The 15218-nt window shown below is 39.6% G+C and overlaps 1 protein-coding gene across 1 annotated transcript in view; it reads left to right on the top strand.

Moving 5' to 3' along the window:
• LOC126092919 (WD repeat and FYVE domain-containing protein 3) overlaps positions 1-15218 on the top strand; it is a 327125-nt gene that overhangs the window by 272160 nt on the left and 39747 nt on the right. Inside the window, exons 50-51 of the mRNA XM_049908653.1 lie at positions 11538-11765; positions 13513-13704. Of these exons, the coding sequence (XP_049764610.1) occupies positions 11538-11765; positions 13513-13704 (420 nt within the window). The remainder of the gene's footprint in view (positions 1-11537; positions 11766-13512; positions 13705-15218) is intronic.

The following is a 15218-nucleotide window of genomic DNA, read 5'->3' as shown; positions in this document are numbered from 1 at the left end:
TATATTAAAGAAATTTACAGAGACAGATGTGCCGTGTGGTTTGATGATGTTGAGCATCCAGCTGAACAATGTGATGCATGGGACCTGAGTGTCTAGCATTCTGTGCAAGCAGCTTGCTGCTACCATCTGGTAGCAGGTTGTCTTGAACTGTAGAGTGGAACTTGTACTCCAACTACTCAAGGAATGATATGATTTCCATCAGGCTGTTAGTTTAAATGAGTACTTTACTAAGGCTGATCTTCACTGTTCTGGGTTAAATGACACTTTGGTGTGGAAAAGGTGTGAGTTGTGCTGACACAGAAGTCTTTGGTCACTTATCAAATAGCATTGAAAGTCTGATAGATAACCAATCAGCATTTAAAAACAAATTAAAATAATTTCAACACCTTCTACTCAACAGTCGAATTTTTAGATATGAATTAGTAATCACACAATTAAAAGTGTAAAGAAACTTTCATGAAACTGGCGTGTTTCACATCATTATGAAGTGTCACATTCATGAGTCATGGAACAAACATTAATCTAATCAAATCTTTAATCTAAGCATTACTAGTCTGTTTTGAACTCGTGCTTACTTTCAGGCGCACACATCAATGTGGCAATATTATGCTCATTAGTACATAACGAGGACAGTGTGTCCACATTCAATTGTGCACTTGAAAATGAGTTGGTGGTATGTATGCCAGTGTACTGACTCTCATTCCCCAGATACCATAAATATCGTAGGGTATATTCATGATATGAATATAATAGAGGGAAACATTCCACATGGGAAAATAGTGATTTACCAACTGACATGCCTACACTGTGAAGCCTTCTGTGTGGGAATGACCAGCAACAGACTGTCCATTCGCATGAACGGACACAGGCAGACAGTGTTTGTTGGTAATGAGGATCACCCTGTGGCTAAACATGCCTTGGTGCACGGGCAGCACATCTTGGCACAGTGTTACACCGTCCGGGTTATCTGGATACTTCCCACTGACACCAACCTATCAGAACTCCGGAGATGGGAACTTGCCCTTCAATATATTCTCTCTTCCCATTACCCCCCCCCCCCCCCCCCCAGGCCTCAATCTCTGCTCATTTCAAGTTACCGCCCCTCGTACCTCACCTGTCATTCAATAACATCTTTGCCTCTGTACTTCTGCCTCGACTGACATCTCTGCCCAACCTCTTTGCATTTAAATATGTCTGCCTGTGTCTGTATATGTGTGGATGGATATGTGTGTGTGTGCGAGTGTATACCTGTCCTTTTTCCCCCTAAAGTAAGTCTTTCCACTCCCAGGATTGGAATGACTCCTTACCATCTCCCTTAAAACCCACATCCTTTCGTCTTTCCCTCTCCTTCCCTCTTTCCTGATGAAGCAACCTTGGGTTGCGAAAGCTTGAAATTTGTGTGTGTATTTGTGTGTTTTTCTTTCTCGTTTGGTAGGGTATATTCAGATGCATGTGATCACTGGCATTCTGAGTGGCAAAATGTTATTTTGAGATGGTGGATACATACATGTAAGACACTACAGTGGTGACCATACTTTGACAGCATATATTATTCACTTTCGCCATGGAGAAACTGAAATGTTATGGTGTGGGACACAATCAGATATAATGAATGACATCTGCTATTAAGTACCGAAAACAATCTGAACAGCAACCGTTAACCAATGAGGCTATTAAGAGAGAGAATATTAGAATTAGCATGCACATTCTTATGTGAGAATTAAGAAAGAGTCACAGGACAGAATATAGTGCCCTATCTGGAATAAGAAGACAGAAGGTAATACATTGAAAAGCATGGAAGCTCAGGCAATATAGAGAAACAGGAAAAATAATAGGAAGTTCATTGTGGAGGAGGAGGAGGAGGAGGAGGAGGAGGTGGTGGTGGTGGTGGTTGCTTTGAATGAATGGCTCCAGTAGGAACATACACTCTGAATGTGGTCTTCATTTTTCATTGTCTTTGTGGGATAAACTTAAGTTTTAGAGTACAAATTCTGCACATTAATGTAGAATATATGGTACATACAGAGGCTAAGTAAGAAAAATGGTTGTACTTTCATTTGTGTCTCTTGTTATGTATGCATGTAGCCAACATTCAATTTTTCCTTTGTGAGCTAGTGTGATCATGTGGTTTTGGGAAATTGGCTTCAAATATTGTCATTTTAATGTGTTGTATGTGGACTAAACTGGCTGCTGGTATAATTTTTCTATTTGTTGGTTGCATAAAAATTTGTGCGCATTATGGTGGCTATAAATGTAACTACACACTTGAAAAGCACACATGATCAAGAGTTTCATACAATCAAGCACAAATCCCTCTCACCCTCACATGGCTCAAGCACGCACGTACAAGCATCAGTTCAAACCTGAAATATGTCGAACTTGGATGACTGTGTGTTCGCATGACTGGCCCAACATAGCAAATGACTTTGCAGAAAGATGGAATTTTCTGTACTTACTTTGCTGCACTGATAGAAAACATGCAGAGATAGTTTCTTCAGTAAGTCACTCATTGTATATTAATTACAAATATACTCGTAGAATGGACCTACTTACCATAGCAGGTGTAAATTATAGATTTATTGTGTTAGATTTCGGCACAGATAGTAGAGTGTTGGGTGGTGGTGTTCTTCAGAATAGAGAATTTTGAGAAGCCTTAAAAATTTGAGAAACTAAAGTTGCAAATAGTTCATGAAAAGTGCCATATGTATTTGTAGGAGATGATGCTTTTACTTTGGAGGTTGATACATTAAAACAATTCAGGCAGTGTGACTTGAACTCCATAAGAATAAAAATTACAGCTACCATTAAGCAGTGGGCACATTATTGAGCACATTTCAGGGATTTTACAGCAGTCCTTAGGATTTTTCACACAACTAGAAATTTGAAAGTAGGCCGGATTGATAAAGTAATAAAAGTAACTGTTGTTTTAAATAATTATTTAATGATTATGATGGGTCAAACCCTTGCTCCTTGTGAATATCTAGATTGTGATGATGTGGAATATGGCAGAATTCATGCTGGCATAACATCGGATAATTTGTACATGTTACCATCACAAAGGTCTGTTGCTGGAAACATTACATTTGATGCTAACTACATTAAAGAGTTCATGAAGTCCTTTGTAAAGAAGGACAAGTTCCTTGGGTGCAAAATATTGTGCATTAAACTATATAAAATCAGAATAAGTACAATAAAACTACACATGAAAGTTTTGTATAAACAAATAAAAGGGAATATTTTCAACTCTGACTGCACCATTATAACTGGCTCCCAGTATTCTGGAAAACTTGTATCACTTGTCTTCTAAATTATGTACTAACTGTGAAAATACCGTGGCACTGTTTTTACATCTGATATGCCCCAGCCCCTAATTTATAATTACTTTCCAATCCCCCCCACTGTAATTTGATCTCGGTGAATTTGTTTTCTGTTTTTATTACATCTTTTTCTGATGCAGGATAAATTGCTTTATATTTAACAAGAAGGAAATTGTACACAGTGTCCCTTTTTGCTTTATGATGATGCACATTTGTTTTGATATTCCACAGTAAAGTCTGACTTCTAGATGAATAAAATCTTCCAACAATGCAAAGTTGAAATGTTTTAGACTTTTTTATGTGACTTCTACGAAAACTGTATCACAACTGATGTATGCTTGTTGGAGCCTCCCTATTTTTGGCGCACACATTCAAATATTCACACACTCGCATTCTTGCGCAAGCTTGCATAATTCAAATTTGATTAAGCATCAAGCAGCTTCTACAGTCCTGATACTAGTGCCCATTTACCCTACACATCCTCAAGCGTACTTTCACATGCATGCTTGTCAGGTGTGCAGTTAGTTGTACGGCCACAAATATGTTATACCATGTATTTTTTATAATTCTCAAAGCTGTGCATAATGTATGTACTAAATTGGTGGTTGTGACTTACATTTGTGATTTCCACAAATTGGGCAGTAATATTTCATTTGAAACAGTTATTTCTTGTTAACTACAGTGTATATTATGTGGTTAGTACTACATTTTTACATCGTCCAACTGAAATTTTGTGGCATGTTAGATTTTTGATAAAAAGATTCATAATTCACGTAATCTGTACAGTTTAAGTACACATAAGGACTGTAGTTTGTTTCACTAAAATCTTTTACTATCCATAACTATACATTGTGTGGAAACTTTTGATTTTATCTGCTCTTCTCGTTAACTTCGATATTTCTTGTTCTGTGTGAATGTACATAGTGCTGCTTTGGGATAGAAGTTCATTGATTTTAATTAGAATTGAACCCCAATGCAAATTCTGTTTCTAGATGCACAATAAGTTTGCCAAAATTTGTGCAACTGGAAAATGATGCAGTTTGATGTGTTAGATGAACTACTCCCATGGACTTCCTTTCCATCAAAAAAAAAAAAAAAAAAATAGCTTGCAAACGACTCGTTCATTTTATTATCTATGTGTTTCAATGACAGTAGTAAATGCTGTCATGTATAGAGGAAGCTTTGTGTGAGGGGAGAGCTGCACATCGTACACTAATCTTCTTTTACCACCTTCACCACTGTACACCACACTGAAATACACTCCTGGAAATTGAAATAAGAACACCGTGAATTCATTGTCCCAGGAAGGGGAAACTTTATTGACACATTCCTGGGGTCAGATACATCACATGATCACACTGACAGAACCACAGGCACATAGACACAGGCAACAGAGCATGCACAATGTCGGCACTAGTACAGTGTATATCCACCTTTCGCAGCAATGCAGGCTGCTATTCTCCCATGGAGACGATCGTAGAGATGCTGGATGTAGTCCTGTGGAACGGCTTGCCATGACATTTCCACCTGGCGCCTCAGTTGGACCAGCGTTCGTGTTGGACGTGCAGACCGCGTGAGACGACGCTTCATCCAGTCCCAAACATGCTCAATGGGAGACAGATCCGGAGATCTTGCTGGCCAGGGTAGTTGACTTACACCTTCTAGAGCACGTTGGGTGGCACGGGATACATGCGGACGTGCATTGTCCTGTTGGAACAGCAAGTTCCCTTGCCGGTCTAGGAATGGTAGAACGATGGGTTCGATGACGGTTTGGATGTACCGTGCACTATTCAGTGTCCCCTCGACGATCACCAGTGATGTACGGCCAGTGTAGGAGATCGCTCCCCACACCATGATGCGGGGTGTTGGCCCTGTGTGCCTCGGTCGTATGCAGTCCTGATTGTGGAGCTCACCTGCACGGCGCCAAACACGCATACGACCATCATTGGCACCAAGGCAGAAGCGACTCTCATCGCTGAAGACGACACGTCTCCATTCGTCCCTCCATTCACGCCTGTCGCGACACCACTGGAGGCGGGCTGCACGATGTTGGGGCGTGAGCGGAAGACGGCCTAACGGTGTGCGGGACCGTAGCCCAGCTTCATGGAGACGGTTGCGAATGGTCCTCGCCGATACCCCAGGAGCAACAGTGTCCCTAATTTGCTGGGAAGTGGCGGTGCGGTCCCCTACGGCACTGCGTAGGATCCTACGGTCTTGGCGTGCATCCGTGCGTCGCTGCGGTCCGGTCCCAGGTCGACGGGCACGTGCATCTTCCGCCGACCACTGGCGACAACATCGATGTACTGTGGAGACCTCACGCCCCACGTGTTGAGCAATTCGGCGGTACGTCCACCCGGCCTCCCGTATGCCCACTATACGCCCTCGCTCAAAGTCCGTCAACTGCACATACGGTTCACGTCCACGCTGTCGCGGCATGCTACCAGTGTTAAAGACTGCGATGGAGCTCCGTATGCCACGGCAAACTGGCTGACACTGACGGCGGCGGTGCACAAATGCTGCGCAGCTAGCGCCATTCGACGGCCAACACCGCGGTTCCTGGTGTGTCCGCTGTGCCGTGCGTGTGATCATTGCTTGTACAGCCCTCTCGCAGTGTCCGGAGCAAGTATGGTGGGTCTGACACACCGGTGTCAATGTGTTCTTTTTTCCATTTCCAGGAGTGTAGTTGCAGAAGGAGAGGCACCAATTAATCTTCATTCACTCATACATGCAATGAGTAATAGTATTTCTGAGGGAATTGGAGGCAGGCACTCGGAAGAATAAACACTTGTTTTCATTGTGTACACCTGGGTGACTAGTTGAACAAGTCGGAGGCTTTTCTGCCACCAACTGAAGACATAGTTTGCTGCCAGTTACAGACTGTGCCTCATGCTCGAAGAAACAAATGTATGTTGTCTGGGTTCTGAGATCGTACTCCTTTTCTTCCAGGAAAATTCAATCTTGACCATGGTGTTCCAACTAAACTCACATAAGGCAGCATTTTTGCTGAAACCATCAGCAGACAGGTGGTTTTGAGACATGTGGGAGGCCTGATCTGGAGAATCTATGACAACATTGTGCTGCAGGACTGAAAGTGCAGGGCCACCCTAATTGGCTCAGGGGTGCAGTACACACTATGGTCGGTTACCATTGTAGGTAACTCTGTAAGGAATGCACATGAGGTTCTTTTTATGATGGCCCTATCCACTCAGAATAAACATTGCTCTGTGGGACTCCAAAACTCTCATATCAGCCACCATTCATAATAGATGAGAATGTTAAGAATTAGTGATCAATTGTGAAATTATTCACACGAAGTGTCAAGAGTTTACAGTATTATCAAAAAGCAGCAATACTCATATATATAATTTGGTAGAATTCTGTTGAAAGTAGGCACTTTGTGCCTGGTGACTGCCAGCTTTTAATTATCAAGAGTGTAGTAGCACTGTGGAAGCTATTGTTTATGCCTACTATATTTCATTTAGGTGTACTGGTCTCATGCTGCTAGTGCTATAAACTGCAGGGATCAGTTACTGGTCCATTGTTGGCACTGCCTATGACGACTCCTGAGGAAAAATGATTTACTGTCCACAAGTAGAGAAGATATAGACTCAGAGGCAAGCTCCAAAACACAACACATACTTACATCAGATGCACTCTATAAAGCAGGCAGGGCAGGCCCTGCTCCCACTGGTCAGTTCTTCTCTCTGAGGTTGTCCTTGTACCTTCCCTTCTAATAGCAAATCAAGAATTAGTTCACAAACTATACAGTATATGTCTAATGTGCAAATATTTCCTTCTCATTCTTATTTTTCAATGTATTACAATGGGGTGACAAAAATCATGGAGATACCTCCTTTTGCCTGGCATAGTGCAGTAGCCTGATGTGTCCTGGGCTCAACAAGTTGTTGGAAGTCCCTTGCAGAAATACTGAATCATGCTGCCTCTATGGCCATCGATAATTGCAAAACTGTTGCTGGTGGAGGATTTTGTACACAAACTGATCTCTCGATTGTGTCCCATAAATATTTGATGGGATTCATGTTGGGCAGGCTGGGGACTAAATCATCCATTAGAATTGTCTAGGATTTTCTCTAGACTAATCGCTAACAACTGGTGACATGGTGTGTTGTCATCCATAAAAATTCCATGTTTGAGAACATGAAGTCCATGAATGGCTGCAAGTGGTCTCCAAATAGCCAAACATAATCATTTCCAGTCAATGATCGGTTCAGTTGGACCAAAGGACCCAGTCTACTCCATGTAAATACAGTCCACAACATTATGGAGCTACCACAAGCTTGCAAGGTGCCATGTTGACGACTTGTGTCCATGGCTTCAAGGGGTGTGCATCACACTCAAACCCTATCAGCAGCTCCTACCAACTAAAACTGGGGCTCATCTGACCAGGCCATAGTTTTCCAGTCATCTAGGGTCCAACCAATATGGTCATGAGCCAGGAGAAGAGCTGCAGCCGATGTCATGTTCTTAGCAAAGGCACTCACGATGGTTGTCTGATAATGTGCCCTATTAACGCCAAGTTTCACTGCACGGATACATTCGTCATATGTTCCACATTGATTTTTGCAGTTACTTCACACAGTGTTGCTTGTCTGTTAGTCAGACAACTCTACGCAAATGCCACTGCTCTCGGTCATAAAGTGAAGGCCATTGGCCACTGCGTTGTCCATTGTGAGAGGTAATGCCTGAAATTTGGTATTCTCAGCACACGCTTTACACTGTGGATCTCGGAATATTGAATTACCTTACAATTTCCAAAAGGGAATGTCCCATGCATATAGCTCCAACTACCATTCCACTTCCAAAGCCTGTTAATTTCCGTTGTGGGGCCACAATCACGTTGGAAATCTTTTCATGTGAAACACCTGAGTACAAATGACAGCTCTGCCTAAGTACTGCCCTTTTGTACCTTGTGTATGCAATACTACCACCACCTGTATATGTGCATATGATTACCCCATGACTTTTGCCATCTCAGTGTATTGTCCAAATCTATCTCCACATTATTTACTGCCAGCCAACTTTGTCCTAAAAAATAACTGACTTACAGACATACAACCAAGATCTGCCATTCAGCATATGTTAATAATATTTCTTTCCTTCTTGAGTACATTTTGGCTTCAGTTGGGAGGCATTTTGCAGCATTCCCAGCTATTTGAGGCCCTGTATATATTGGTTCTTGGCCACCATACATTGTTCTTATTATGTTAAGTGTCCTGACACTTAGTAACAGTGTATGTGGCAAACAGGAAAGAAATTGTTTCTAGTGTTTGCGAGAATACTCTTGTAATCCAAGAAACATCTGATAAGTTCTTAACAACTACTATATCATCCATTAGTGTCCATGCTGTTTCAACTGCCATTCATTCAGTGATATGCTTTTTTATGTTTGCTGCTACTAGACATGCTAGACACTGAACCATTAGTACCTCCAACTACAGTAGAGGTTAAATATAGCCATTAAAGTGGATAAACAATAGGTAAAGGTATAGCATAGGTCTCACATACAAATTAAAATGTGTTACAATATCAGTGAAAATAATCAGTCTTTGAAAAATAATTTAACTGCGTAGGTAAAAAAAAGATCTACTCACCAAGTGGCAGCAGGAAAAAAACACACATAAAGGTTAAAGAAATGTGTAAGGTTGCAAATCCAGTGGCTGCTTTTTCTGGCAGAGGGGTTGAAAGTGAAGTAAGAGGAATTAAGGAAAAGGACTGGCAAGGTTTAGGAAATGGAGAGAGTTTGGAAAAGTCACTCAGATCCCAGGTCGGGGGAGACTTACCAGACAGGACGAGAAGAAAAGACTGATTGTTGGGGCTGCACAGGACAAGATTTGAAAACCTGAGAGCATAAAGGTGCAAGATAGGGTAATAAGCAAGACAGTGATCACTGCCAATCATCATCCTAAAGTTTATAAGAGCAGGGGGGGGGGGGGGATATATAGGTAAGAAAATAAAAGACATAGAAAACTAAAAACCAGACCTGCAACTAGCAAAACATATACTGTCAGAGGGAAAGCCACCTGTGTAATGAAACATGCTGTGTACAGGCTTTCGTGTAAACACTATTCGGCCTTCTTCATTGGTGTGACTACCATCAAGATGCCAATTAGGATGAACGGGCATAGACAGTGGGTGTATACAGACAACACACACTATGCTGTTGCAGAGCATTCTCTACAACATGACAGTCCTGACCTCAGTGCCTGTTTCAGCACACACGCCATCTAGATTCTTCCCCCCAGACACAAGTTTCTCAGAACTGTACAGATGGGAGCTGACGCTAGAACTTGTCCATGGTTCTCGTCACCCACCTGGCATTAACTTACATTAATTATTTTCTTTAATTGGTCTTTATCATTTCTTCTCAGCAACTATCCATTTCTTCGTTTCCTTTTAGTTTTCTATATCTTTTACTTTCTGACTTGTCTGTTGTTTGCGTGTTTTGTATTTTCACACAAGTGGAAAAAATACAAATAGAAACAAGACAAATAGTGCAAAAGGATAATAAATGAAAAACATAAACTAAAAAAAATGAAAAAAAACGAAATGGGGATATTTTTTGAAGAATTTCGTCTTGCTTTCAGCAGTTGGATTTATTTTGTGATTACAATTTCGGCATTAAGCCATTTTCAAGCATAAATCTTGTCCTTGAAAATTTCTTAATGCTGAAATTGGAATCACGAAATAAAATTCTAACACCTGAAAGCAAGATAATATCCTTTAAAAATGTATGGAGGCTGTGGGCCCATATAACAAGAAAATAAAATGGGAGTAAATTGTTGCTACCTCCTTGTAGATTATTCCTGGTTTCAGCAAAGAGCAAGATAAAATTATTTTTATCAGGTCACCATTATGGATCTGTCATTTTTAATTCTACAATGCTCACATCAGATTTGTTTTCAGCAACATGAAAATTGCTTAACATTTCCTTAGATTTTACAAACATCTCTAATAACCTGAGCTTAAATGCAATGAATTAATTACTTTTTCCTGTAAAATTTGGTGACAGACAAGACGGCAGATTTCCTTGTAAAAGACACATAGAGTTTTATAAGTGCCTAATCTTACTTTTAAGGGATAAAACATCCCCTGGAAAATAATTAACTGTATTTGGTTTCGGGGGATTATCTTCGAAACCATGGAAGTTACCAAATTGTTTGAAATACATTTAACAGTGGTTAAATCAAGAAAATGGTATAATCACATTTTGTAACAATTTTATAGTTTACAAAATACTACCATAGTGAATGGTTTATTGGTTATTTTCCAAAAATGGAATTTCAAAAGCCATCATTGTTGTACATGATTGAGTTTAGCATCATACTTTCTTTCATTTTTATCATAAAAATTTTGTAATTTTGTAAAATTAACTGATGGTAGTGGGGGTATTTTGAAAAATATCGCTATTGCAAAATTTGATTATACTATCATTAAGAATTTTATTACTATTAACCTTTTTTTCTCTCTCATGGTTTCAGAGATATTAACTTAAAACCAAATATGTCATATTACCTTTCGGAGGATGTTTTCACCCTTAAAATTGCGCGCGCGCGTGTACCCACAAAACACACACACACACACACACACACACACACACACACACACACACACACTACCGTAAAAGTGTCCTAGTTTAAATATAATCAACAGTTGACACCAAGGTAGTCTGCTTGTGAGTCACTATAACACTGATATTATACTATTCAGATGACTTCTATCTGTCCAGATCATTTCGATGGATGTCTTCTCTGTAAAGCAATATCTTTTGTTACTTTATACAAGAGTCACACAAAACCAAATTTTTGTCCTATGTTAGTGTCTTTCATTTTGCCAATAATAAGGTGTATGCATCAGAGGTGATCAACAGGGTGTACGTGTCCGAGGTATAATTGGGGCTTTAACATCGCACGTATGAAAAAATGAAAGAGTGAAAACTATTCATGATAGTTTGTGAAAAGATCCTGATGGTGCACAGCTTACATTATACTGGTTATTGAAAACTGATGGAAGTTTTGTAAGGGACTGATAGGTTGCTCCACTCTGTTGTACATAAAAATAGCCAGCAACTTATGTGTGTACATTTTTTGTTCACGTAGTTGAAGGAAGATGTAATTTTAGGATGTGATTTTTTTTAATGACAATAATTTTTGTGTTCGGTTCAGATTAACTCACTGTACTATATAACTAATATTCCCTTAGGTTGTCACCATTTGGGAGTACAACAAGAAACAGTTAAACATAAAGCAGTGCCTTTACGGACATACTGATGCAGTGACATGCCTGGCTGCAAGCCCAGCATACAATGTGATTGTGTCAGGCTCTCGAGATGCAACAGCTATTGTGTGGGACTTGTCGCGCCGCATCTTTGTTCGGCAGTTGCGGGGCCATGCTGCTCCTGTAGCTGCCGTTGCTGTGAATGAACTCACTGTAAGTGATGCTGTGCTTAAAATCATTACTGTCATTCATCCATTAATTTATTGTATAGCTCAAATGTCAGTGTGTGATGGTTTGCTTTCTGAATGTTTATTTTTTAATCATTAACTTGCATTCCATACAGAGGTATAGTAAATTATGTGAATTTATTATAAAGAGGGCAAACACCCTATCCTCATATAAGCTTTTCCAGTTGTTGCTTTGTCTACTGTTTCCTTCCTTCATGCCACTGGCACTGATATTTGCTCTCTTTATCCACAGTTTTCTGATCTCTGGATAATAAACTTTAGTCATTACTTTCATTCACCTATTAGTTTTTGTCCACACCATTTAGATTTTTTGCATTTGATCATATTACTGCCATTTTCTTGAACCGTAACGTCCCAACAAGCAATTACTAAAAATAATTGCAAGAGTAATGACAACATGCAAGAGTAATGACAACATGGTTTGACCATCAATTGGGGAGTTACATTGATTAAGGAACTCTTTCATCATTCAGGAAGTGTATGGGTCAAATATTGAACTATTCAAATCTAGAATTTATGTGGTTTCTCTAAATCAGTTAAGGAGAATTCTTGGATGGTTTCCTTAGGGAGGATGAGGCTGATGTCTTTCACCACCCTTGCCCAATTGAAGCTTGTGCTCAGTCTGTATGAAATTGACAGGCACAGCTCATTAAACTCTTATTTCTGCTTCATTCCTTCTTTCCAAGAGCCATTTCTTCATAGGTCTCTGTTGAACAGTCGCACATTCTTGACACGCAACAACCAACAATGCATCTCCCATTCAGTACTCATATATATGGCAGTAAATTAAGTACAGCTCACCACTCACCTTTTGCTGCCGCACCTGCTCTTTGTAAGATGATCACCATAGCACCATGTAACAGCAACACAAAATCATAGAATTAACTTTTAACTCAGTGTAATCTGTTCATTTATAACACTTGTAATGTTGCTGACAAGGCATATGCTTTGCAAACCTAAATATTGAATTCCAGTAGTATTCAACACCATGAGAAACATCATTACAGGACAGAATCATGTCTAGAACAGTTTTGTCCACAATTCCAATTAAATACAGCCTATGATAAGGCCTGTTCCCTCATTTTTAACTGTTAAATATGTATCAGTCAAAGGTTAAGACTAGATTCAAAATTTCAACTGGTTTGTGAATGCAGAAAAGTGCTTCATGACTTAACCAGCAGTGTGCTGCTTCTTGTTTTCCACTAATAACTTTATATCTCAGGTAATGTTTCAGTTTTGTCGAAGAAATTTTCATTGTTGCAATAAATGTTTCTGTTCACGTATTAAGGATAACATTTTTGTTTAATTAAACACCATTATGTAACATACTTTTATCTTTGCATCTGACATCCTTGAGAGTTAACATTTCCAGTTTTTTTAATTATCACATTTAGTTTCAGGTTTCTCATAACCATTTTAATCTCAGAGCGCTCGTTTCCTCTAATGACTGACCCATACAATACAATATTCAAATTAAACCATAATTTATAGCTGTATTAACTATATTCTGTTTCTACAACTGTTTTGGGTTCGAAATGGGACTAATAGGTATAATTCTGATGTATTTTCACATCTGAGGATGTCATTAGTAGTTTCGTTTATACATTAAATGAGAATCCTTAGTCTTTATGAATTTCGGTTTTGAACTTTACATACGTAATTTTTCTAGAGTGTGAAGTGTTTTATTAATATTTGTAATCTTGGACTTGCAGGGTGAGATAGCAACCTGTGCAGGGACATGGTTACATTTGTGGAGTATAAATGGCGACGAGCTTGCAAGTGTCAATACGTGTGTTGGGAGAGCAGATAGAATGCAGCAAATACTGTGTGTTGCCTTTTCTCAGACCCACGAGTGGGACTCACAGAATGTGATCATGACTGGCTCTACAGATGGTGTGGCGAGAGTAAGTAAATAAACTTACTGTGTTAATGCTAAAAATACTTAAATACTAAAATAAAGAATTCTGCAAAAAAATTATTCCTGCGTAGCATGTACTACTGGATGTTTATGCTAATCCAGGCCTTTCTCTTTTTAATGTTTCACTTTGACATTCTCATTTTTCGGGTCTATGGAACGAAAACTGAATCTGATCTAATCTAATCCAGGGAAACGATCGGAGGTCACAATTTTTCTCTAGGCATATTATGTAATTGACAGTATAGCCAAGCTTAAATGGTAAGTTTAAATTTTCATCTTATATCGTATCATTGAGCAGTCGACGAGCACATAAATGATTGTGAAATTATTGCCGTTACTGAGCTTTCAAACAATGACCTTTTTCAGAACTAACAAACAAAAACATACAAATTCTTGGTGACGTGCGTTCTGTTACTGCTGCTAAAATGTTAGTTGCCCCACAAATGTTAGTTGCCCCACTCTCAGTTGCTGTTACTTTTCATTGGTATATTTTATTTTCTCACACTTCCAGTACCTGAACTATTATATAATGTTTGCAAAGCCAGATCATGAGGGCTTGTGACGATGAGGATACCTTTCAGCATACAATCGCTCCAGTGCTTGGTAACTTTCAGTAGAAACAAAAACAAGTTTCTCTTTCTTGACACTCGTACAAGTAGCTCCTGAGCAAGTCGTCTTTTCGCTACATCAGCAGAGCACAAGTGAACCATACCTGAGTGACGTGTGGGATTATATTTGATACAGTGAGGCATATTAAATGTGAAATGTCATTTCCTAATCGTGGGACAATAGTATGTGGTACTGTTATCTTCTTACTATTTAATAAAGTTCCACATATGTTATATCATTGAACCTTTTTGTGTAGGCTCTTTCAAAGGTCACAGAAAAACATATGTAACTGTATAAAAAATGCCTGTCATAATTCACCGCCTACAAATGTTAAAATTCACTTGCATACTGTTGTATATGTGTCAACTGTGCCACTGCTCTGTTGGTCGATACTCCTGTCACAGTGATCAACTGCCACCAGTGTAGCTTGCGAGTGCTCTGCTGTAGGCGAGACAGTATGTTGATAAGTGGAAATGTGTGTTAACAACTGTGCCAGTGTAGTGTCAGAAAGAGAAAGAACTACACAACTAAACAATGCAAGCCCAATAACTGCATTTATTACAACAGGCAATAGGAGTGTAGAACTCTGGTATAACTGAACACAAACAGCACATTCTGAAGCAGGTAACTTCTAGTAAGTATGTCTGCAACCTGACAAAAAAGTGCAAGTCTGGTAGTTTCTCTTAAAAGTTCATTTATACCAAGTTGTATTCCAGTGTACTGAAGGTCATACATCTCACTGATGACTGGCATAGATGGTAGCTCGCTAGCTTTTTAGAGTGGACTCCAACTGTGGACTGGTCATGTTGTGGACTGGTCATGTCGTGAAGTTACTGTGAACTGATTATAGAGTGACTATAGGGACCCAGCAGAGCCGATTATTTTATTGCA

Source organism: Schistocerca cancellata, chromosome 1 (assembly GCF_023864275.1).
Source record: "Schistocerca cancellata isolate TAMUIC-IGC-003103 chromosome 1, iqSchCanc2.1, whole genome shotgun sequence".
In the NCBI taxonomy this organism is placed as follows: Eukaryota; Metazoa; Arthropoda; class Insecta; order Orthoptera; family Acrididae; genus Schistocerca; species Schistocerca cancellata.
The sequence above is the reverse complement of the archived record's forward strand: the minus strand, read 5'-3'. Positions and strand labels throughout refer to the sequence as shown.